The following is a 25478-nucleotide window of genomic DNA, read 5'->3' on the forward strand; positions in this document are numbered from 1 at the left end:
CAGGTCCAAACCTAACAGCCTGCCCAGCCATTTTAAGACATTTCCCCATACACCTTTTCTGTTAAGAGTCTTATGTACTATTGAGGTTCAGTTTTTGAAGCCTGTCCCCAATCCATATTTCTGCTGGATTAGCAAACAGGCTGGGAGGTGGAGTAGTTTGGCAAGGATGTTTCCCCCCTCCCCAAAGCTTCTTGAGAGTTCAACCATTCATGACTTAGACTTTACTGGTATAGCATTAGTGCTAAGCCAGTGATCAGAAAGAAAATGTCAATCCTTACACTTGTTTCAGAAGTTCAAGGAAAGAAAAACCTAGGAGAGGAATGCACATAAAGTAAAATACATATTTGGTAAAAGATAATTTTTTAATAAACAAGAAGATTCTACTATATTACCAAGAGCCACTATTATTGCTATGATGCTTGGACTCCTCATTAAAACCAAATCAAAACAAACAAAAAAACAAAATTGACTTAACTATTCCTTTTTCTTCTTTTATATTTTTAAAATAAAGTTTTGGGTTTTTTTTAGGATTATATTTTTAGGTAATCTCCACATCTAACATGGGGCCCAAAGTCACAACTCCAAGATCAAGAGTCACATGCTCCACCAACTGAGCCAGCCACGCACCCCTAAAATAAAGTTTTAAACATACGTAGTTAAAAAGTCAAATAGCCTATAAGTTTATCATTTCCTCCTCTCTCTGGAGACAACTGTTTTTTACCTGTTTTAGTGGATTACTTTAGGATTTACATCACATCTATAATTACCATGTTTTGGGTTTTTTAAATTTTATTTTATTTATTTATTTATTCATGAGACACAGAGAGAGAGAGAGAGAGAGAGAGAGAGGCAGAGACACAGGCAGAGGGAGAAGCAGGCTCCATGCCGGGAGCCTGACATGAGACTCGATCCCGGGTTTCCAGGATCACACCCTGGGCTGAAGGGGGCGCTAAACCGCTTAGCTACCAGGGCTGCCCCCAAGTTTTTTTTTTTAAGATTTTATTTATTTATGAAAGAGAGAGTGCATGTGCATGCACATGAGCAGGGGGGAGGGGCAGAGGGAGAAGGAGAGGCAGAGAATCTGGAGGAGACTCCACACCCAGTATGCAGCCTGATGTGGGGCTTGATCCCATGACCCTGAGATCATGACCTGAGATAAAAGTAAGAGTCGGGATGCTTAACCCACACTGAGTCACCCAGGTGCCCTGATAATTATCATGCTTTTAATGCTACTTCTTGATTATCTGGTTTTAGGCTTTATCTACCAATCTACTTCTATAGAGGACAATTATCTAGCTCTCCCTTCTCCACATGCACCCTTTCCCATCTCCCCAGCTTAGATTATATTGTAACACTGGTTGAATCGATATTCAGTGTTTACATTAGGATTATGTAAACATTAATCATAACTAATATACAGAAGTACTTTCCTTTTCTGCACATTTTTTTCCCTGCCAGAGTAAAAATAGTCTTGATTTTTGTTTTGCTTAGTTTTATATGTGCTCAACACTAACTCACCCCCACTCTCCCAATTGTCCCTTATTTGAACTAAAGCTCCTTTCAAAGCACTCCAACACATCAAGTATTTCTAGTGATTTCTTCTTCTTGAAGAAGCTTCCCCGAGCCTTCTGGCTGGTTCCAGTCAAGTCTGAGTCTGGGTGCCCTCTGATCTGATGCAAGCTGTTATCCTGAGATCTGTCTTCCCCATCATTCCAGGGATTCCTTTCATCTCTTCTCTGTGCTGAACTGTCCCTGTCCTGTACCTCATGCTGTCTTCTTTCTTGGTCTACTCTCTCATTTTGGCAGATAGCATCTCCCAGTATCTGGAAGGTAAAAAAAAACAAAAAAAAAATGAGAGTAGAGAGAGAGACAGAGAGAGTGAGTTAGAGAGCAAGGGAGCGGGGCAGAGGGAGAGGAAGAGAGAGAGAATCTTAAGCAGGCTCCATGCCCAGCATGGGGCCTGATGCAAGGCTTGATCTCAGGACCCTGAGATCATGACCTGAGCTGAAATCAAGAGATGCTTAACTCACTGAGCCACTCAGGCACCCCTGGAAGGTAAAAATTTTAAGGCTCTGTTTACCTGAGCATATCTTCAGTCTACTTCAATATCTGATTGGTGGTTTGACTGGGCATAGAATTTTAAGTTGGAAGCAATTTTCATTCAGAATTTTGAAAGCATTATTCTACTGCTTGTCAAACTTCTATAGTTTTTCCATTGAGAAGTCATGATGATACCTGACCTGGTTTCTTCTTTTCTTCTTCTTTAGAAAAAACTATGTCCTGCTCTGGAAGCATGTAGATTTTCTCTACATTCTTAGTATTCTGAAATTTCATTCTGATGTGCCTTGGTGTGGGTCTATTTTCTTTCCCTGGTTTGGGCACTTGGAAGGTCCCTGCAAACTGGAAACCCATGTAGTTCAGTTTTGGTAAATTTTCATGAGTTATTGGTATTGATTTCTTCCTCGGAATTTTTAAGAATCTTTCTTTATGAAACTCTTTGTTTTGAATATTGGACTGCCTTATCTGCTCCTGCACTTCTATGCCTTCCCTATTTGCCATCTTCATCATTTCGTTTCATTTTCTGAAAGAGTTCTGCAACTTTATCATCTGTACTATCTACTAAGTTTTTCATTTGTTTTAATATTTTAAATTTCCAACTGTACTTACTCTTCTCCAAATGCTCCTTTTTTTATGGCATCTTTTTGGTATAAGATTGCCATATTTACTAAATCTCTCTTGGAAGAAAGCAATGATTTTTTTTTTTTTTAAAGTTTTCTACTCCCCGTATAGTTTTTTTCTTGTTTGTTTCAGTCTCTGTGTTTCATAATAGTTTTCTCAGATGTCTGGTTATCAAGAAGGCAGTTAGGAAGAAATCTCTGGGCAGTCTTTGGGAAATTCTGAGAATACAATTGCCTGATGGGTCAACTGTTAGGAAAACCCCACTTATAGATTCTTTAGCTCTTCCCTCTTAGGCTGGTCAAATTATGTAGGAAGATGTTTTAATCCTCTGCATAGAAGATCCATGGGCCTGACTGCCAGAGTTCCAGAAGCTAAAAGGTGAAAGAGGACAAGGGGTATTTTGTCTGTGTATGTGTGTGGGAGGGAAGGGGGTGGATATTACTGAGAGATGGGGTCTCTCAGCACATTACCACTTAGTCTTACTACACCATGGCCTTTCTCAATTGTGCATCGTATCTTTCCTGGTTTAGAGATACTGTCTTAACCTCATCAAAGAATACATTTCCAAAGTCAGACAGAGAAAGACAAATACTACATGATCTCACTTACATGTGGAATCTAAAAAAACCTAACTCAGGGCAGCTGGGTGGTTCAGTCGGTTAAGTGGCCAGCTCTTGGTTTTGGCTCAGGTCATGATCTCATAGGGTGTGGGATCAAGTGCTGCCTCAAACTCCATGCTCAGCAGAGTCTGCTTGAGATTCTCTTGTTTCTGCCCCTTCCCCTGCCCATGCATGTACAGTCTCTCTCTCAAATAAATCAAATCTTTAAAAAATAAAAAATAAAATTAAAAAGCCTAACTCAGAGAAACAGAATAGAATGATGGTTGCTGGGGGGAGTGGGTAGGGGAGGAGGAAAGAAATGTAAAGAGGTTAGTCCATAGGTACAAACTTCCAGTTATAAGATGAATAACCTCTGGAGATCTAATGTAAGACATAGTGACTACAGTTAACAAAACTATATTATACACTTGAAATATTCTAAGAGAGTAGATTTTAAATGTTCTCACCACAAAAGAAAGGGTACTTGTGTGAGATGTTGGACATGTTAACTAATACTACTGTGGTAATCATTTCACAATGTGTAAGTATATCAAGTTGAGTTAAAGTTACACAATGTTAGATATCAATTATAATCTCCATAAAGCTAAAAAAAGAAGAGAATAAATCTCTACTTTTCCAAGAGTTGGGGAGAAGCAATGTTTTATCAAGTGGGGAAAAGAATTCAGAGCTCTTAACTGTTTCATAAACACAGTCAACCAATCTTCATTTTAGCCCTTTCCTATCTGCCTTAGTCATTGTGGCTTCAAAGGCATCTGTTCCTCTAATTTTCAATGCAGTGGCTTAGGAATGAGTATTCCTGAGCTTACTGAATCATTTGCCACTCATTCATCTTCTTTACAGCTCCCTGTTTCATGTTTTTTACCTCCTTTTCCCATTTTCCTTACCCTTGTAGGTAAATACCTAAAACAAAACAAAACAAAAAAATCCTTCACTGTCACCTTAGTGGGGTTTGTTCTGAAGGCATGACCATCGATGTGTGTTCTGTCTGCCATCATTACCTGAAATCTTAACTACTTTTCACTAGAATAATTCCATGCCTGTGATTATTCCTATAAGGATACAAATTCAATCAAGGATCTCTGCCGGACTTAGCCTGAGACCTTGGGTCTTCCAAGCTGCTATGGCCACAAGGGTACAACCTCTAAAACTGTCTGGTGGTTAAAACAATAATACAAGAGGTAATAACCGTTCTTCCTCATTTCCTTCCCTGTCTTTTGCCTGAGGGCTACAACTCTTCATTTCTTCTTGTCTTGAAATAACATTTTCACCTTGTTGCTGCTCCTCCCCTCCCTTTTTCTTGCCCCCATTCCCTCTACCAGGTCCTCAAGGGGTTGTCTTAGATTATTTAGCTATTTTATTATTGGACTGGTTTTTCACTAATTAAATGTCCAAACAGGGATATGTCCAGATAGTCCCATAAATTATCACCGTTCTGCAGAAAGATCCAAATCACAGTGATTTTGTTGGCCTCAGACTCTCTGTCTTTAAAAGAAAAGGGGTGGTGGTGGTGGTGGTGGTGTTAATTCCCTCTGAGTAAAAATAAAATAATTCGGCTCATCCTCACACTGAAACAGCTGCACAGACAGCATTGGCTGCTCTGTTTATCTTGATAAGTGTGGAAAAACACCATCTCCTCCCCTTCCCACTCTCTCCAGAACAATCGCCATGCTCCACATGTAGATGGGGTGATTTAGACTCTCTGGAGCAGAGACAAGCTTGTCTGGTGTTCTTCCTGCACATTCGCACTGCATCCTTCCTTGGCTGCTGTCGGCACGACCCAGTTGGTTCAGATAACAGCTGCTGCAGGGGACTTGATGGATTCAGCTGTGGGTCGCCTGGAGGCTTCCTAATGCCCCAGCTCAGCCAGCTGCATCTAAGCAGAGCCATGGGAAGCCAGTGCCAAAGTAGGAGAAAGTACATACTGTACATCCTCTTTAATCCTTGGAGTTACTGCAGCAGCAGCAAAAGGAGAGGGGGAAGAGGAACAAAGAAATACCTCACAGGCGTGGGGAGCAGGGTGGCCAAGGGTTCTAAATCAGGCAAGAGGAAAGCAACATGCAGGTGGAGTAGGAGGAAAGCTTTCAACAAGGGTCCATTCAATTTTACTACTTACTCTGGAATCCAAGGAAATTCTCAATTTTTTTGTTTGTTCTCAATCAATCAGTCAAGGCAGGATTTAGAGACAATGGGAAATGATTTCCACCTGATGGTGAACTTTCTTTTCTTTAAGGTAAGGGAAGAAGTTAAGTACATGGGATGACCAACCGTCCAGGCTTGCCCGGGACTGTGCTGGTCTTAGACCTGAAAGTCTCAAGGCCCAGGAAACCACTCAGTCTCAGGCAAACCAGGATAAACGTTCACCCTATGCCACCGACAGCTATTTCCCCTTCCGGGGCTCAGGCGAAGCTGGCTACATTCATATTCCACTCAGCACCTTCCTTATCCTCCAGGGCTGCTCCTGCCACACAAACACTTTTCAGTCTATATCATGCACAGTCTCACAGACAAGGGCATTAAAAGGCCATTCTGTGCTTGCCTCTCAGTGGAAAAGGGAACTCTGTCATTCAGAGCTCTCCCGGCTTCCTTTCTGGAGTCCCTGTCCTGTCAGAAGCACAAGCCTTCCAGCCCACACAGCTGAATCAAACTGATCGTGGCACAAACTGAAAACATGGCTTGTCGCAGTACCTGGAAACGGTGCATCCCGCAAGAACTTTAAAATGCTGAACTCTGAAAAGAAGGAAGCCAAAGAAAACTCAATTATGCAGAGGCTGATAATTCAGTGTGTGGATTATTTAGGCTTTCTTCTCTGCTTTCCCCTCCCTCTGGCCCCACTCATTAGGCCATTTCACTACTCATTAGCAGGGAGGAAGAGGAAGAAAAGGATGGGGGAAAGTCGAACTGGCCGATTTTTCTTTCTATGAGTAGGTTTCCTAGGGAGGGTATTCAAACTATTGGCTCCAGATGTTCTTCAGTGGGGAAAGAGGACTGGGAATGGGGGGGCTGTTGTGGCACTGTCAATTTTAATCATTTGGTCTCTCTGAATTACCTAGTAGGATAAATTGCTGGTCCTATATTTTCATTGAAGGGCTAGTAAAAGTATAAATGTTAGGCAAAAAAGACTAAAAATTACTATTTAAACCACGCAAGATGCCATCTTTTTTTTTTTTTTTTAAGATTTTATTTATTTATTCATAGACACAGAGAGAGAGGCAGAGACACAGGCAGAGGGAGAAGCAGGCTCCATGCAGGGAGCCCGACGTCGGACTCGATCCCGGGGTCTCCAGGATCACTCCCCAGGCTCTAGGCGGCACCAAACCGCTGCGCCACCGGGGCTGCCCCGATGCCATCTTTTGCAAAAGGCCATCTGACAAACTGGTAATGGTCCCAATTTACAAATAAATATAATTGGATGGTCATATATTTTGCTTTAAAAATTTACAGCCTAGATTAGAGAAGTTCTGGTTGGTTCAGATTAAATGTAAAATAGTAATTTGAGAAAGGTACCCGAAAGAGCAATTCAGTTCTGGTTTATTCACTTAATTTCTCAAAACCTCGGTTTCCTCATCTGTAAAGGGAACAATAGTAGTGCCTAACTTGGGGTTAAGATAATATAAATGTTATGATTAAAAATACATGTGCCCAAAATACATACATGCATGCATACATTTGCCTAGCAATCAGTACTTAACCCTGCACATAAATGCTCAGTAATTGGTAGCTAGCATGTAGTTAGTCAAAAATGTTAAATAAGCTAGGCTGGCTTAGCCAGATCAAGTGACTCTTGATCTTGGTGTCATTAGTTCAAGCCCCATGTTGCATGTAAAACTTACTTAAAAAAATAAAAATAAAAAAGAGGGGAAATGAAAAAAAAATGTTAAATGAATAAATTTAATATAAGTCAGCAATTTTTTTAAGTTGAGGAACTACTATATACTCAGCACTGTTGGGTACTAGATATAAACCATAGGAGTAAGTCAATTCCTCAAAGGTCCATAATTTTAATGTAGAAAAGTAATTATAATAGATACTAATAAATGCTATTATACAAATTTTCCACAAAATAGAATGGTGGCACCAAGGATTGGTACCTAATCCAGACTGGGGAGATCAGAGGTTGCTTTCCAGATGTGATTGCTGAGTACTGAAAGATGAGTGAGTAAATGCCAAGAAAAAAAATGTATGGGGAAGGAAAATCCAGGAAGAAGAGCAGAGTGTGCAAAGTTTAGAAACGTGATACCCGAAAGCTTGCAAGACCAGGCAGTGTGATGGGACTGGAGTCCAGACTGCACTGGACCAGAGCAGAAATAGAATTGGGAGCACGGGGCATGGAAAATAGCAGGATGATGGCTAGAGGGAGATGGTAGAGTCAGGAGAGGGGTGTGTTTTGCTAATTAGTAAGTGGAAGTGATCTCAGGAAGGTTTAAATGCTGTAGGGGAAAGATCTGTGAGTAGAGAGGTAGAGGTTGCTGCCTCCCAGCAGTCTAAGGGTGGAATGGGTTCTGACTTAAGCATACCCCTTTCTAGCTCCAATGAGTCAGGGTCTCACTGGGTGCTTCCATTAACCTGTTCAAGTGTTGAGGCGGTCTGGGTCAGTGGTTCTCCACCCTGAATGCCCATCAGAAACGCTAAACCTGGTGGGGCAGGTGGGGGAAATGCTTAAAAATATATCAATGCCACCCTTAGACATTCTAATTCAATTGAGATAGAAATTGTAATGTATGGTGAAGGATGGGAACCATTAGTCTAAATCATAGTAAACACCTATAGTCATACATAAATAAATACACACATTTCAAAAGCAAAGACTGATTACTTTGGGATTAATTCTCCCCTGGATCACTGGATTGCTGCTCTACTTTTTCAGTGTACCTCCATTTATTTTTCTAGTTCCATTACTAGTTACTTCCATCATATGCCCTCTGTTTGAATCATGAGTCATCCCTCAAGTGCTTTGGGTGTCTATGTCTTTCTTTTTTTTTTTTTTTAAGATTTATTTATTTATTTGTTCATGATAGACACACATACACACAGAGAGAGAGGCAGAGACACAGGCAGAGGGAGAAGCAGGCTCCATGCCGGAAGCCCGAGGCGGGACTCGATACTGGGACTCCAGGATCGTGCCCTGAGCCAAAGGCAGGTGCCAAACCGCTGAGCCACCCAGGGATTCCCTGTCTATGCTTTTCTTGTGTGGTTTCTGTTCCTGGGCATACCCTTCTCTCCATACTTCCTTAGTGAACCCTTATGCCTCCTGTAAAGCCAAGCTCACACTGTACATAGTCTCTCATGATACTGATTTATCCTAAGAAGCATTAATTTCTCCCCAATTAGTGTTCACATAATTTCTATTAGAGCATGTATGTGTTAAGTGTCCACTTTTCGGCCTCCCCCCATTGGACTCTCATCTTTTTGAAAACACAGACCTTTCTTGCCATCTTCCTTTTCAAAACATCCAGTACAGTATCCAGTGGAATGCAATGAATGCCCTCAAATGTTTGCTCAATGAACAAATCAATGTGGATAAACAAAAGGTAATCATTATAAGAATTTCACTTAAGAAAAAAAATAAAAATAAAAAAAAAAAAAAAAAAAAAAAAGAATTTCACTTAAGGATGTAATAATTTTAAAAGATTGTTAAAATTCATCAAAGCAAATAATATTTATGTGAAAGTACTTCTTAGGGGAGTATAAATTATTCCTAAAGAGCAAAGAACAAAGAATTTTCCAGGGGTGTTATACAAAGTATGGAAGTAGATGCTTACGCCTTGGTATATGAAAGTCTCAATAAGATAGTATTTCTTTTTTCAAAATCTCTCTTTTTATAAGGCAGCTGGATCCTGATGGGACAGTGCACAGTTGCAGGAATGAGGCGGCAGGATTTGATGAGTATAGCAGAAGAAAGGAAAAACACCAGTAAGGATTCTAAATGACAACCGTCAGCAGGTTAGAGAATTGCTTATAAATACAATAGAATTAAATAACCATGGTATGATAGCAGAGTTGCTCAAATATCATCACAGAGGAGAGATAAAAATTCTTCTCTAGAAAAAGGATGATATTGAAATCTGGCTTTCACTCATGGGAGTGTCAGTAATAGGAAAGAGTGGCCCAGAAATGACAGAACTGAATGATTTAGGAAAAGATGAAGGTAAAGGTTAACAAAAAACCAAAACAAACAAACAAAAAAACCCTTGAAACTATCCTGATGACTGCTATGAGAAGGTGCATATTGCCTATTTCTATGGGATTCATCAACATCTACTTTTTAAGAAGTTACTCTAGCTCTAAAGAGCCTGCAGGCAACACCCTCCAATTCTAGTGGCAGGATTATGCTTACCATGAATACTCTGGGCATACATAACTGGAAGAAACAGAAAGGGAGGAGATAAAATTATTTATGTCATCAGGGAAGCACAAAGAGAATATAAAATGGCTTGAGAGGTATATTACTAGGAGTAATGGGAAGAAATTAAGAAAATGGTGAAATTAGGTTGCATATCAGACATTCAGCATGATTTTTACTGCAGTGTGAAAGCATCTTCTGGAATAATAATGCTAATTTTAAATGCTCTCTTAATAAAATGCTCAGGTTGCTATAGCCTATTAGGCAGCAATTAAAACCTTGTGAGCTCCGCCACCCCCTTTCTCAGGTCCGCTGCAGCCTGGCTGTCACAGGCAAAAGGCCTTGTGAATCCTGGGCACTGTGGGGTTATGCCAGCCAGGTAAAAGATAGAAGGCCCATCACTCAAGTCATTTAAAATTGGACACAACATTAGAGAAAATGCAATGGAGCTGAGTGGGATGAACTAGAGAACCTAATGTAGCATTAAAAAAAAAAATCACATTCCTTGGTGCCAAGGGACATTTAGAGGACACTTGTGTTTAAATTTTGGACTCATTTTGCAGTCAACTGTCCTTGATCTTGCAGCTGACTCTCCACATGGGCACTCTTTCCTAAAAATATTAAACGAAGCATTGACAACCTGATAGGGAACAGTTTAAATCTTCAGCTCATGAAATAATTTCCTTTTTCCCTTCTTTGGTTCAGTGATGATGATGTCAGCATGCATCTGTGGTTTATTATTTTTATATGGACACAAAAGTAGAGAGAAAATACATTAAAGTGATGTGTAATTTTCCATGCAAATGGTTTCAGACTAACAAGAGTTGTGCTTTATGATTAAGTGGAAATTGGTTATTTGCTTTAAATATTTATGATAAAATGTTTAGAATTAACATTTAAGTGATTCAGTCCATGAGGTCTAAAACTTGGAGCTAATTTCCATAGCTAAAGGATAACAAGCTACTACAGCTGGTAATACAATCCCTCAAAGCCAAGTCAACCCATAAGTAACATTAAGTGTTTTCTAAATAATTTGTAGATAAAGTATTTAAAAAATAATTTTTGCTTTTAAAAAATGGAAGGAAAGGCTGCTCACAAATTAGACAAGTGCTGGTTTCCAGAAACAAGGTTCAGAAGAAACAACAGAAAACAGAGACTTTTGTTTCCATGTTAACTGGATACCTCTCACTCAAAAGGAGAAGATTACATTGGACACTGTGCCTCTCAACTTTGCTTCCTTATCTGCTTCTTCAGTGCTTATGGCTGAGAAAATGCCAGCTGTACTTCTTCAGAATTAAAAGGAGAATATGGCCTCCTTCATAAGTGGATAGGCTTGATTTATCAAAATGTACAGAATTTACAAATTAAATATTTTAAAAACCCACTGAACCTGATTTTCACTTGTCAAGAAAAGAGGTTCATGGTTTTAATTTGTAAAATAAGCATCCCCCTTCCTTGCCTCCATCATGACAATTAAATGCATCCTTAGAATGATGTGCAGGCATTGCTTGGCAGTTTCCTCCAGCTTCTTTTCAAGGAAAATCTTTTCCTGTCTACAGATTAATTCTGACAGCTATCTTGAGTCACCAAGGAACCACTCCATTTCCCTAGCACTGCGGGTGCCAGTCAGCTGACACGAAAAGCAGGGTCTGAAAAGGAAAGCTGTCCCCAAAGCATGTCATACAAAGCACGTACATACTGTAGACTTTGTTACAGGACACAACCAAAGGGTATATGTAAAACAGAGGCCTGGCCTTCCCTTAATGAAACAGTATGACTGGCTTAAGAATTAAAACCAAAAGCTGTATTTAAAATCAAATATTTTGAAAGTTGCTACACATCAAAATGCTCAATAAGTTTCTAGCACACAACTGTGATTGATCCCATGAAAGAAAGTGGAAAAGAATGATAAATGTAATGGTGATCTATCTTATGGAGTCTTTTGGAAGAATGATAATAATAATAATAATAAAAAAGGCTTTCAGCTTTATGACCATTCACTAGCAATGGGAAGAAGAATGATCCTTCCCTCTAATGATAACATGTTCAGTCTCTTCTAATATTCCCAATTTGTTGCTATTGCAATTTTGCTGTATTTGGTCCTTGGGTAGGTAAGGTGAGCACACACAGCATGCTCTGAATGTCCTGAACAGGAAGGCCTGAAAATAGCTGTTTGCAGTAATAAGGCTTCAAGAGGAGTACAGATTCAAAGGGCTGAGTTGTTTTCTCAATGTACAGTTACCCTGTGAAAACCCTCACTCACATATGTTTAAAAATGTGAATACTTTAGAACAAGAGTTAATGCAGATAAATGATTTCTGGCTTAACGAACCACAGTGGTCAGAAACCTGCTGATCTTGCTCTACCCTTCCAAAACTTGCTGCTCTCAGCTCTGGCCCCAAGGGTGACCAATAATTTACATTAAAATAAAAGAATGGAAAGATTAATGAAATTGGGTTATTTTGACCATCCTTTTTCATAAGCAACTAATAAGAGAATTAAGATTAGAAGTGTACGTAATACATTACACCGAGAAGTGGCAGTCTCTTGATACTTTGTAGTGACTTCGAAGAAGGGACTCTTCTCTGACAGTAACACTGCAGCAATGGTTTGCCTCTGAAATGAACTGCTGATTTTACTTCTGAGGGCAAGAGCAGCTCCTCAAAGAGCGTACTAGGTCCTCTTTGAATTCTGTGAAGCTACTCAACATTTAGATCTGGTGTCATGTACAGTGAGGGCTCAACAGATACTCGGCGGAGGAAGTTATTAGCTATAGAAGAGAAAGTAGAGAAAAGGCCCAGGGGAGTACAATTCTTGGAAGCTTCTAGCAAGCTCAGACCACAAACGGGGCTTTCTTTCTCACTTAGCAGACAGGGTAAGTAGACATCTCTATTAATGGGGAAGATTGGTTTTATTTTATTTTATTTTATTTTATTTTATTTTATTTTATTTATTTATTTATTTATTTATTTATTTATTTATTTATTTATTATTTATGATAGACAGAGAGAGAGAGAGAGAGAGAGGCAGAGACACAGGAGGAGGGAGAGAGAAGCAGGCTCCATGCCAGGACCCTGATATGGGATTTGATCCCGGGACTCCAGGATCACGCCCTGGGTCAAAGGCAGGCGCTAAACCACTGAGCCACCCAGGGATCCCTGGAAGATAGTTTTAAAATGTTTTCCTAACTCTAGATATTCATAACAGTTATTATATGCATTATCTTGAAAGAGTGTTGTACCAGAAATGGCAAAAAACAAAAACAAAACACAGCAAAAAACAAAAACCAAACCCCTTCCTGGAAAATGTAACGTTTTTCCTTTATTCCTTGTACCGTTGGTAAACGTGGCTTACTGTACTATAACTTTTCAGAAGTTATATATTGGATATGTGTGTGGTGGTGCTGACAGTGATGGGGTAACAGATGGGAGGAAAAGGTGTGCTGCCAGCAATAAACACCACAGATTCTTTTTGTTCTCGGCTTTTAGACATGGACAATAAAACAGATGAGAGCCCACTGCTCCTCTTACTCCATACCAATGTCTTGCATCCTTTCCTTATTATCATTCCACTAAAGAGCCTTTTAAGACATTTTCTTTCTAATCACTTTAATGAAATTTTAATACCACAGATACACTGCATATCTATTTATGTGCTCTATGTACATCTGCACTTTATTTTATTTTTTAAATATTTTATTTATTTCTTCATAGAGATGCAGAGAGAGAGTAGCAGAGATACAGGCAGAGGGAGAAGCAGGCTCCATGCAGAGACCCTGACGTGGGACTCGATCCAGGGTCTCCAGGATCACGCCCCGGGCTGTAGGTGGCGCTAAACCGCTGCGCCACCGGGGCTGCCCTACATCTGCACTTTATACAAGAAAAAGAGTAAGGATGTTTTTGCTCCTTAAGAACCAGTTTTTGCCCCCTTTCAAAATGCATGCTTTTTACCAAAGCTCCATATTGATTTTTTGATTCACAGACCTTTTTGGGAATTTTATGAAAGCGATAGACCCTTTTCTCACTGTCCTCTCTCTGCCCCTAACACATCTGTAAAAACTTTTATTTTATTTTTATTTTTTCAATATTTTATTTATTTATTCATGAGAGACAGAGAGAGAGAGAGAGAGAGAGAGAGAGAGAGAGGAGCAGAGACACAGGCAGAGGGAGAAGCAGGCTCCATGCAGGGAGCCCGACGCGGGACTCGATCCCGGGTCTTCAGGATCACGCCCTGAGCCAAAGGCAGGCACCAAACTGCTGAGCCACTCAGGGATCCCTGTAAAAAATTTTATACACTATCAGAGGATTTATTAGAGCCTCTGGGGTTTTGGGTAGCCTGGGTAGCTCAGTCCATTAAGTATCCAACTCTTGATTTTGGCTCAGGTCATGGTCTCTGGGTTGTGGGATAAAGCCCCAGGTCAGTCTCTGTGCTCAGTGGGGAGTCTGCTTGAGAGTCTCCCTCTCCCTCTGCCTCTGCCCCTCCCCCGACTCGTGCGCATGCACGCGTGCATACACACATCAATCAGTCAATCAATTTCAAAAATAAAAACAAAATAAAAAAACCTCTGGGATCTTTCCATGGGCCAGGAAGCATCTCTGATCTGCATGTTCTCCTGGGGTGATCATATTCTCATCCCTCTAACTACTATTGGACTACTCTGGTATCCCAATTCATACCTTGAGTGCTGATCTCCAAGTCAGACTCCAAGTGAGACTCAAATGCTCAGGCTGATAGAAATAGCTATTTAGATGTCCCACAGATACTTCGAACTCAATTGTCCAAACTGAGCTCACAGTCTTCCACTCAAACCTACTTCTGGATTCCAACTCAGTTCCTACCACCCTATCTCCCAGTTTCCAGGTAGAAATTTGGATTAACTGATTCCTTTTTTCTTGCTTCACAGCCATGCCATCAACAAGTCTTGCTCACTACGCTTCCTTCATGCTTATCAAATTTGTCCCTCCCTTCCACTGCTCTGCTAGCAGAGGCCTCTAACTTCCATCCCAGACTCTCAAATGATGCCTCTGTCTCTACTCTTGCTCTTCTTTAGCCAATCCATTCTCTGAACTTCTAAGTGATGCAAAATCTCAGTTTCTCGTTAAAATCCTTCAACGACCAACTCCCTGGAGGAAAACATACCCAGACAAACCAATACACACATGGCCTTCCAGATGAAGTCCAGATGCCTAGCAGAGCCTCCAAATTGCTTGCTCCAGTCTCATTTTCATGGCATTCCCACTCAGTACTTGGTGCTTAGCTATTACCAACTGTATGCAGTTCACTCAGCATATCATGGCGCTTGATGTTCCTGCCCCTTCCTCTGCCCAAAACGTCTTCAGTATTTTTCTTTTCCTTTCTGTGCCTTGTGAAGTAATTGCTCTAAAAATGTGTGTAATGCTCACAGAAGAAGACAAGTAGGAAAGGGAGGGGGAATAACAGGAAGTATCTTAGGCAGAAACTGGAGCTTTGGTCCTAGTGCCCTTCTGGTGCTGGACTACCCTGTCCTCTTGGACATAGCTCATTGGCTACCTGACCGACCACACTGGGGCAATCAGTTTTTCTTTCAAGGAATCTGGAATTAGGAATCCGAGTTCTAGCTGGTTGGCTGGTATTTTCCTGAATTGGGAAGTAATATAAATCTGAAATGAAGGCAACCATGGCTGGCCACATTGTGTCAATGAAGAAGAAAATCTGTCTGCATGCAGAAGCAGTGGTGAGAGACAGGAGGCTGTACAGCCCTGGAAGGACAACAAAAGCCACACTAGCTCATGACCACTTTTTAGTCCCTGTTCGGGTCTCCAGTGAGGCCTGACCACATTCCCTTCCTGGTTCCATCAGCTATCCCTGTATCCAGACTGTAAATTCCATTTGTTTCAACCAGTCTGAGTAGATTTCTGTTCCCTGCAATATAAGGGACTTGATTATATCAGCGTCAGTACAGAACTGACATCCAGTATGGGATCCAGATCACCTTCTTTTGTTTCAGAGCCAGTACTACTCACTTATCCTGCCTCTTTGAATATAATATAATATATTACTTTCTGTGTAAATGGGAGGGCAATCATATTAAAAATCATAAATGTACCTCATTTAAATAAACTATCCAAGCTTCGATGCTCCAAAAAACATAAAACAGAATTCAAAACAAATGAATCTTTGCTTTGGGCTTTAAGGCTTATGAATTAAATCAGCTATTAATCAGACATGGAAAAACACTGGCTTCTTTCCCATAGTCATTACTATAGAATTATTTTAAAGAATCAGTAGAACTCACTAACCTACATGACTTTCTGATACTTTCACTCTTTAGTTTACTCCAGAACATATTGCTAATTACCGTAGGTCTAAGAGAATACACACACAAGTGACAAAAGATATAAATTATTTACAGGGCTATTCATCTGCAATGGACATTCCATCAGATTCAACCTTGTAAGTGTCATAGGACCAGTTATTTTTAAATCAGATTGTATTTTATAGGAAATAATAAAGATGCTATAGCAGCACAATAAATTCACACTAACAGCAGATCTGCATTTCATTGCAACAAATGTCTCTACTCTATTAAGCAAGTGCTGAAATTTGCCCTTAACATGCCATAGAGTCAAGGGTTCCCCTTGAGAGGTTCTGCAGACTTGCCAGTGTCTGAGGCTAAGTGCCCAGTGTGGGACATTTTTAAAATGTACCCTCCCCCTACCCCTACCCAGTTTTCATATGGGAAATGAGGCTCTTCTGGATCTGAAGGGACTGCTCTAATCTAAAAGGACCTTGCTCCTGGCATTTATTTTTCTCATCTAAAACATTTTTTCTTCTCTGCCATGATCCATTTTGTCTCTGCAACAGAACCATGTTTATCATCCAGGACTTATCGCATTGCTCTTGCTGACTGACTGAGTGGTCAGCAAAAAAAACAAGTTGATGAGTCTAGGATGTGAGGACTTGGCAGCCCCCCACTGCTTTAATGGATCTCAGCAGTATTAGTTTACTGAAAGGCGATCCAGTCCGCCTGGGATAATTTACCATTCTGTGTATTGTGCACAGATGAGACCTTTTATTTTGCTAGAGTTTAACTTTGGCTTTCTCTCCAAAAGGCAGAGAAATTTAAACTCTGATAGTGTTCCAATAATCAAGCAGCAATGAATAAAATCAGCCCAGTGTGATTGTGATAGATACGAAGGCCACTCAGGATTACCAGAAGATCACTGGCCAGGAGGACTTTAGGGGAGACTGTGGGCCCTCCTTCTCAGGATCTCATCTAGCACATGACGAACAAGCCCAAGCTGCCCAGGGGTGTTTGTGAGACACAGACCTGTGCAGAAGCATGGGGTGAATGAGATGGATGGTTTCTCAAGGTCACTGCCATCGCCATGATTCATTAATGTTGGGCAGGCTGCCGCTCTGAGCTGTGTGTTTTCCTAAAGCAATAGACTCTACTGTCCACCTTCTGTAAATAATAAATCTCTCAGCTTCTCAATCTTTCTGTAATCTGCACACCAGCACATTGAAAATAATGTAAACAAGGTTAGCTCACAAAATAAGGTATGCATCCACAGTGAATCGAGTAAGCATAACATGGTTGATCTTCTTTCATTTCTCTGAACTGTTATATCAGTATCTAACCTGCACTTACAATTGCAAAAATTAACAAAATGTTTAAATTAAATTATTTGAGGCCACCTCTTATGGCCTCAAAGTCTATACTGAATTTTTATAAAATTGAAGGAAAGATCAGTATACAGTTTTGGACAACTCAAAACAAATAAAACAGAAGAAGACAATTTTAACCACAGGCTGACACATCAATGTAACAACAAATCACACGACCTCAATGTTAAACAAGCAGGTTTAATTAGATGTCTTCTCCCAAGAACCCCATGGGAAAACAGTACACACAATTTGCCATCTCCTGAGCCACCAGTCACATGTGTCAATAAGGAGCAAGAGATTCTTAACCATATCTTTGGCTCATGTATAACCCAAATCTAAAGTGATTAAAATTTAAATATAATCAAAATCCCTGGGAAATTATATCTTTGTAAAAACTGCCAGTTTATTCTCTTCTCACGTGGAGTCACGCTCATTATTAAAAGATGCTAAGCCTAATCACAGTATGATGAGGTGCACTAATTTGTCACTTCCTCAGGCTATTTCTGCAGCAGTGAGCTGGGGTTTTAGTGAGTTGGTATGGACTGACATAACCCATTTTACTAAAAATCAAACATAGTGCTACAGTAGCTCGAAGAAAATCCTGCTCCATCAATCTATAGATCCTTCAAGAAAAAAAAAAAAAAAAAAAAAGAACACTTTAAAGTATGAACCAGAACAGGATAAAACCCTTTTCATCCATATTTTCAAGAAAAACAAATTTATCATTTTCTATCTTATTTTCCCATTTTAGAGGATATATTCTAGGCACTTTCAGCATTGAGACCATGACCCACCCAGGTGGTGCTAGAAAATCCTATAAGTGCTATTTAGACTCCCTGGCTTTTCCCCCTGCACCCTCTACTCAGACCACATCAGCCTCTTACAAGTCTTCCAATACTTTCCCCAAATCTTTTTTTTTTTTTTTTTTTTTTTTTTTTACTTTCCCCAAATCTGATATGACTTTTACCACTTTGTACTTGGGTTATATCCAAATGCCTTCCCTTCTAGCCCAAACCATGTCACACTTGCTATAAAACAAGCATAGCGGGATCCCTGGGTGGCGCAGCGGTTTGGCGCCTGCCTTTGGCCCAGGGCGCGATCCTGGAGACCCGGGATCGAATCCCACGTCGGGCTTCCGGTGCATGGAGCCTGCTTCTTCCTCTGCCTGTGTCTCTGCCTCTCTCTCTCTCTCTCTCTCTCTGTGTGACTATCATAAATAAATAAAAAAAAAAATTTAAAAAAAAGAAAAATATAAAACAAGCATAGCAGAAGTCTATAAGATTCTGTGAAAACTCTAAGCTGGACTTCCTTCTCTACCTGTTCCTTTTTCTATGCCTTTCTCTACCATCCCCTCCACATTTTTCTGTATTCCTTGTGTGCGTATGTGTTGCACATTTCTTTATCTTTCAGGGAGGGGATAGAATTAGGTCCTTCTGTTAGCTTTTTGCAGCTTAAGGGCTGCTGGCTATCTCTGTTACAACCAGAACGACCATTTGACAAAAACTATGATGTTGGTCCTTGCTAGCCACCCTCCTCAGAGGGCTACATGGCCTTAAGGGGTCAAGAGTAAAATGTGTCATCCTGTGGTTTCCCAAGTTTCTCTGGACACCAGTGAAAATTATCTAGAATTCAGAAAAATTCCAGAGTAAGATTTAGACCTTGTTTAACAGGTTTTAAGTTCACTGCATATAGAAATCGTGATTAAGTCATCTTTCTATTTCCTACATTATTAGTACATTACTTAAATACTCAATTTGTGTTGAAGGAAACTTACTGTGATGGTTTCCTTTTTAATGGGACCATAAAATGTGCACTTTAGGGAAGCTTACTGCTATATTTAGTGTTGGGAGGTATATGCAAACTTGTTAATACTGGTTAAACACTCAGGTTTAAAAGTTAGCAAAAATCGAAACAGGGGTACGCCTGGGTGGCTCAGCGGTTGGGCGGCTGCCTTCTGCTCAGGTTGTGATCCCAGGATCCGGGATCGAGTCCCACATCGGGCTCTTGTGAAGAGCCTGCTTCTCCCTCTGTCTGTGTGTCTCTGCCTCTCTCTCTCTCTGTCTCTCATAAATAAATAAATCTTTAAAAAACAACAACAAAAACAAAAATCGAAACAGGAAAAGGAATATACAGATAACAAGGTCAACACTTAACCCTGCTTCAATGCTTAGCATCTTTCTGAAATACAAGCTTTTAAAATATCAACACCCTAACTACATAATGACAAGCATAGAGATTATAGTCTGCAAACTTCAGAGCTAATTTACTGAAATGTCTGTATTATTACAAATACCATTATTTGAAAATCTTATTATTTTAACTTATTGTATCCTATCTCCCTGAGACTTCTCATTTTCAGCAAAATCACCAGAATGAACAAACTAATTAATGAAATGTTTCAATTTAAAACAAATTATTCGGAAAAAAAACTCATGCATGCATGCATACCCCCCAAACACACACACATGCGTGTATGTGCATGTGCGCACACACACACAAGACCTACAGAGAGAACTGACCCTGAATAGAAATCAGCATGAAAAAAAAAAAAAAGAAATCAGCATGAAATCAATACCTTTTATGTGGCCTTGAAAGCACTGATAGACCCTATGGATACACCTACTGTGTCTTAGAAAAGTATCACTGGCTTTTTTTCTTGACTATAGTAACAAGGAAAGGGATTCGGAGTTAGCAACGACATTTTAGTGATCTTTGGAACACAATGTCCAAAAAACACAAGGCACTGTCCAGCAGCAGCTGAGATGTGATAGCCATCACTCTAGAGATTTGAAGAGGGAAAAAGAGGCTTACAGTTGTCTTTCATATGTTCTTGCCTTTAAGGCAGGACTAGAGACTGAATCACTTCTCAATATTCCTTCCATCTATGGAATTCTAAGTCCCTTGATAAAACCAGCATTGAAGGAGAAGTCAGGAGGCAAGCTGTGCCAAGACTACTAAATACAGAGAAAGTTAATAGAAGAAATGCTGCTGAATTGTCCAGATGAGCCCCTTCTCAGAATGTAAAGTGATTGACAATATAATAATGAAACATAAATTTGGTTAAAATCACATTCAACAGGAACTGTGGAAAGGTTTATTTGGACAACTGGATTGATTGTATCCTGCTTTTTATTAGCATCAAATATTTACTGAATAATCATAAGATGCACACTATTGTGCTAGCAGTTGACATTAAGAAGTTTAAGTCAGAAAAAAAAAAGTTTAAGTCAGAAAGTCTGTGCTCTGAAAGTACTATCTTCAGATAGTACTGAAACTTAGCGTTTCATTACCAAACGCTAATCATTGCATCCAGTGACTACAGAGGATGAGAAGTTGGCAAGCATCTAAAGTCTGAGAAATGAGGTTGGGAATGATGTCTTCCAGATTGTTGTCTAGCACTGTTAACCACAGCATGAAGGGTTATCGGATATTTGAACTCTGGCAACAATATCAGACCTTTTCTTGCACCGCGGAATTTAACCATTTGAATTATTGAACAGACTTCTTCAAGGAAGACATGGTCTGTGGGAAAGGGCAAGCTGGAAAAATCAGCCAAGCTTAAGTCACTAGGGATAGACACACACACACACACACACACACACACACACACACACTGAATAATTCTAGTTCTTTTAAGATAGTGGTAGTATGTTTTGGACATCAGTTTATTACTAAACTAAAAATCCTAAAAATGTAAATTTGGACTTAGTGAAAACTTATCTAAAGCAATTAACCTTGAGCCAACCAAAAAATCCATGTAGGGGTAACAACAACAAAAAACAACAAAATAAACCCATGTTTGCAATCTCTTATGTCTCATTCAATACAACTAGAAAGCATACCCAAGATTTGGGGGCAAAAGCAAACTTCAAATTATCCCTTGCTGCTTAAAGAGCATTGGAAGCCATAAAGGAAAAGTTCCTTAAAAAAAAAACAAACAAAAAGTAAGATGTTATAAAGTGAAGATAATTGAAGGAAAGCAATGCATATGAAAAAAAGGGACTGGGGCACCTGAGTGACTCAGTAGGTTAAGCATCGGACTCTTGATTTTGGCTCAGCATCCTGAGATTGAGCCCTGTGTCAGGCTCAGCCCTGGGTGAGGAGGCTGCTTGGGATTTTCTCTTTCTCCCTCTGTCCCTACTCCTCCTCACTTGCATTCTCTCTCTCTCTCTCTCTCTCAAGAAAGAGAAAGAAAAGAAAGGAAGATAGATAGATAGATAGATAGACAGACAGACAGATAGATTCCTGCAGGGAGGGATCCCTGGGTGGTGCAGCGGTTTAGTGCCTGCCTTTGGCCCAGGGCGCGATCCTGGAGACCTGGGATAGAATCCCACGTTGGGCTCCCGGTGCATGGAGCCTGCTTCTCTCTCTGCCTGTGTCTCTGCCTCTCTCTCATCTCTCTCTGTGTGACTATCATAAATAAATAAAAATTAAAAAAAAAAAAAAGATTCCTGCAGGGAGACTGTAAGAGTTAAACACATACTGTTTAGTTCAGGGCTGACTAACATTGAAGAGTATTCCAAGGATAAAGAATTTTGGGGGTAATATTTGTTTGGTGTGCTAGGAAACAAGGGATAAGGAGAAATAGGAATGAAATTAAGGGAAAGAAAATTTATCCTCAATGCCAGAACTTTCCCACAATTGATATAATATAAACACCATATATGGAGGTTAATGTATAAAATACACACATCTCAAATCATGCAGGTGCGCATGCAGATAGACATTTAAGTTAAGCAGAATGAAGGCTGTAACAAAATTATTCTAAACCCAGAAACAAGAGCTGTGTTAACTCTCTGAAAAAAGGGAAATCATTATGTAAATCATTAACCACTAAGAAACCCCCTAACACCCTGCAATGTACATCAAATTTTATTGCAATTGTGTACAAAGGAAATTGGCGACAAGCTGATATATTATAATATCATTCATTTTACCTAGCCTATGTACTCTGGGTACTCAATAGCTCTGTATGCTTATTACCTTATATTTGTCCTTCTTGGAGTGGTTATAATCATAAAAGGCTATCCAGTACCTTGAATGGACTAGATAATTAGAATTACAATGACTGCCATCTGAATATACTGTGTGTCATAATTTCCTGTAAGTGCATTATCCTACTTGTGACACTCTCCCAGCCTGCCTTGTACTAAAGGTTGCTTTTCAAGGCATAGAGATAAATTTCTTGAGCAAAGTTAGGCTTATCTACACTAATCTCTTGAGTTAATGGATGAGGTCTCTAATGTTTCATCAGGTTCATTTACTTGAACCTACTATATTTCTTTATAACCATCTTGTTTGGTTCAGGAAGTACATAAATTTTTGGTTGAACTTGCTATAAGTGTATTTTGATATGTAGATAAACGAAAAGTAAACACTTTACATAATGATTTCTTACTTGTTTGTAGACAAGATGCATTTTAGTTACGTAACTGTATATTGCTGCCTAATATATTCTTCTCAGAAGAGACCATGCCAGGCACAGCAAGGAAGCTACTCTGGGGCTAGGACTAGTATTCCCATTGGAAACAATTACTCATAACAGAATGAAATCATCTTCTCTATTTAGGGGTGAAGCAACAGACATTATTTATTATGGCACCTTTTAAGTGTATCAGAAACCAATGACAGTATACAACTGTTATGGCTGAGGTCAAAGCAATCCTACTATCTAAAGATGAAGAACAAGATTTAACCTCTCTCTACTTTGGGTTTTTGTTTCTCAGTTTACTGTGTATTTCACTCTTGGATTCATAAAAACTGAGAATGTACATACACAGTTCTTCTGGATTTACCTTTCACTTTAATAATAATTCTGGACTCTCCTAGAGATTTCCATTACAATATTTGAGAATGTTTATTGTTCAGATGTTCCTCTTTTTTAATAATCATGTTTACCTAAAACATTAATTTTCTACATAGTATTTTCTTCATTGACAGAGTTGATAATTTTCCTAATCTATGAAATGTTGTATAATTAATAGGGAGGCATAAGGAAGAAACACAGTAAGTTCTTCCTAAGAAAGAAATCTTTAGATTCCTTCTTGGAAAAGACCTTTTAAAAGATATAGGCAGGGCTTCCATTTCCAGCAACATAGCTGATTAAATGTGCAGAGAAACCCCTCCTCAAGAAGAATATCTAAAAATAATGGATAAAACATATTTTAAAAATTCTTTTAAATGTACATAAAGTTGGCAGTTAAGTACAGGAATAACTGGAGGCAAGAATCTTCAAAAAAGAATCTTTGACAGGAATGAGCAAGTCTTACAGCTGGTGTTTGCCCTGTGTTAGAGTGGTCATATAATTTATTGTGCACACCCGGACATTTTTGATTATGAGTAACTAAGCTGTAATAAACATATGCTTTTTCAGGCATATCAAGATATATGATCACCCTACCTTGAAGTCTTTTGCTTGATTGATTTTTGGTAGCAGTTTGGATTTTAACAGGCCACATGTGTGCAGGGGGAAGGTAACAAAGCCTGGGGTCTGAACAGGGTGAGATGAGCCAGAGACCCCCAAACAAAGCCCTGACTCACAAAGGATGACACTTTTAGTAGTTTTAGTCGTGAAAGCTATTAACTCTTAAGCAGTTATGTGTCTAGACCCCTCACCAGTCTATGCCAATGGACAAGCCCTTCTCCAGGCAAAAAACAAAACAAAAACAAAACAAAAGAAAACGGTGGTTTATCCCTTAGAGGATAAAATGGTCTTTGGACTAGAAGTTGGCCTAGGAAGTAAAACACATGGGCATGTTACTAAAATCAGGTGATTATGTGACCATATTTATTGACAGATATGATGAGATACCCAACTCTCTTTCCCTACTCAGCAAGTAGAACAATGTCAGCTGGGCCTTCACTCTCTAGGCAGATGTTTCTTCTCTGAAGAATGCTATGAAGACTAGCATATGGCAGGGGCAGCAGGAAGGCAGTGGCAGGAAACTAAAATATTGGCACCTGGGATTCCATAACAAATGGCTTACCAATGGTTCTCAAAATTGGCTTGTTATTGGCATCATCTTGGAAGCCTTGAAAAAATAGTTGTGCCTGGGTTAGTGAGTCTTGGGAGAGGGAGGAGGTGGGGAGATGACTAGCAGTAGATATTTTTAAAATCTCCCTAAGTGATTCTAAGGTTCAGCCATGATTAAGAACCACTCCAACAATGAAGCTCAAAGACATATTCAAAGCTTCCAATCCATGTTTTAGTCTTCTACTGTTAGTAATAAGAAGGAAATCAAGGGTTACTTAAGAAGACATATGAGAAAAACCCTCTAAAACAAAGAAAGGCAAATACAAATGGGGAAAAAACAATTTGGAAGAAACAAACTAAAAAAAAAAAAAATCCCTTAAGATAATTATTTAAGAACAAAACTGAGCTCTTGAAAATTAAAAACAGGATAGCAGAAATTTAAAAAATCAAAGTAAGTCAGAAAAGATGTGGAAATATCTAAGAATATATAGCTAAAAGACAAAAACAAAAACAAACTAAAAAAAGGTAAACGGGAGAAAAGAAAATTGGAAGACCAATCTAGGAAGGTCAAAATTCAAATAATGGAAGTTTCAGAAAGAGACACCCAAAAAATGGATAGGAGAAAATCAAGGATATAAGCTTTCATACTTATAAAGGGCTAAGAACAGTGATCAAAATGAGCTAGCCTAAGCACATTCCTGAAACTTTTAGAACATTAGACATAGAGAAAGACTTCGAAACTTCCAGAAAGAGAAAAAGAAACAAAAAATTAGGTCTCATACAAAACATCAGGTATCAGAATAGTTTCAGATTTCTCAAGAACAATGAAGCTAGAAAACAACAGGAAAATGCCTTTAAATTTCTGAAGGAAAATAATTTCCAACCAAGAATCCTATATGTAGCCACACTATCAAGCAAGTGCAAGGGTAGAATAGACATGCAAGGTCTCAGTTTTGCTTCCCATGAATCTTTTTCAGAAAGCTACTGAAGGGTATCCTCTACCAAAATAAGTGTTTGTCCCAGATCATGAAATACAGGAAACAGAAGACCTATCAAAGAAGAGAATCAAGGGGAATTTCCAGGATGATGCTGAAGGGAGATGGCCATTGCACCTCAGAGGGCAACTAATCTGAATGATGGGAGCAGTGTAACTCAAATGGCAGGAACATTGAAGGCTCTCATCACCACACACATGGCCACTAGGCACTTTGCCATGCGA

At 39.5% G+C, this 25478-nt stretch overlaps 1 protein-coding gene across 7 annotated transcripts in view; it reads right to left on the reverse strand.

The window, feature by feature from the left end:
* The window catches only part of BTBD9 (BTB domain containing 9), a 410049-nt gene that overhangs the window by 153569 nt on the left and 231002 nt on the right, over window positions 1-25478 (reverse strand). For 6 of the 7 annotated variants that reach the window (XM_038553942.1, XM_038553943.1, XM_038553944.1 and 3 more), the window contains one exon: window positions 5985-6026. The exons of the other annotated variant lie outside the window; for it this stretch is intronic. In XM_038553942.1, the coding sequence (XP_038409870.1) occupies window positions 5985-6026 (42 nt within the window). The remainder of the gene's footprint in view (window positions 1-5984; window positions 6027-25478) is intronic. 7 annotated transcript variants of the gene reach the window in all.

This window comes from Canis lupus, chromosome 12 (genome assembly GCF_011100685.1).
Source record: "Canis lupus familiaris isolate Mischka breed German Shepherd chromosome 12, alternate assembly UU_Cfam_GSD_1.0, whole genome shotgun sequence".
In the NCBI taxonomy this organism is placed as follows: Eukaryota; Metazoa; Chordata; class Mammalia; order Carnivora; family Canidae; genus Canis; species Canis lupus.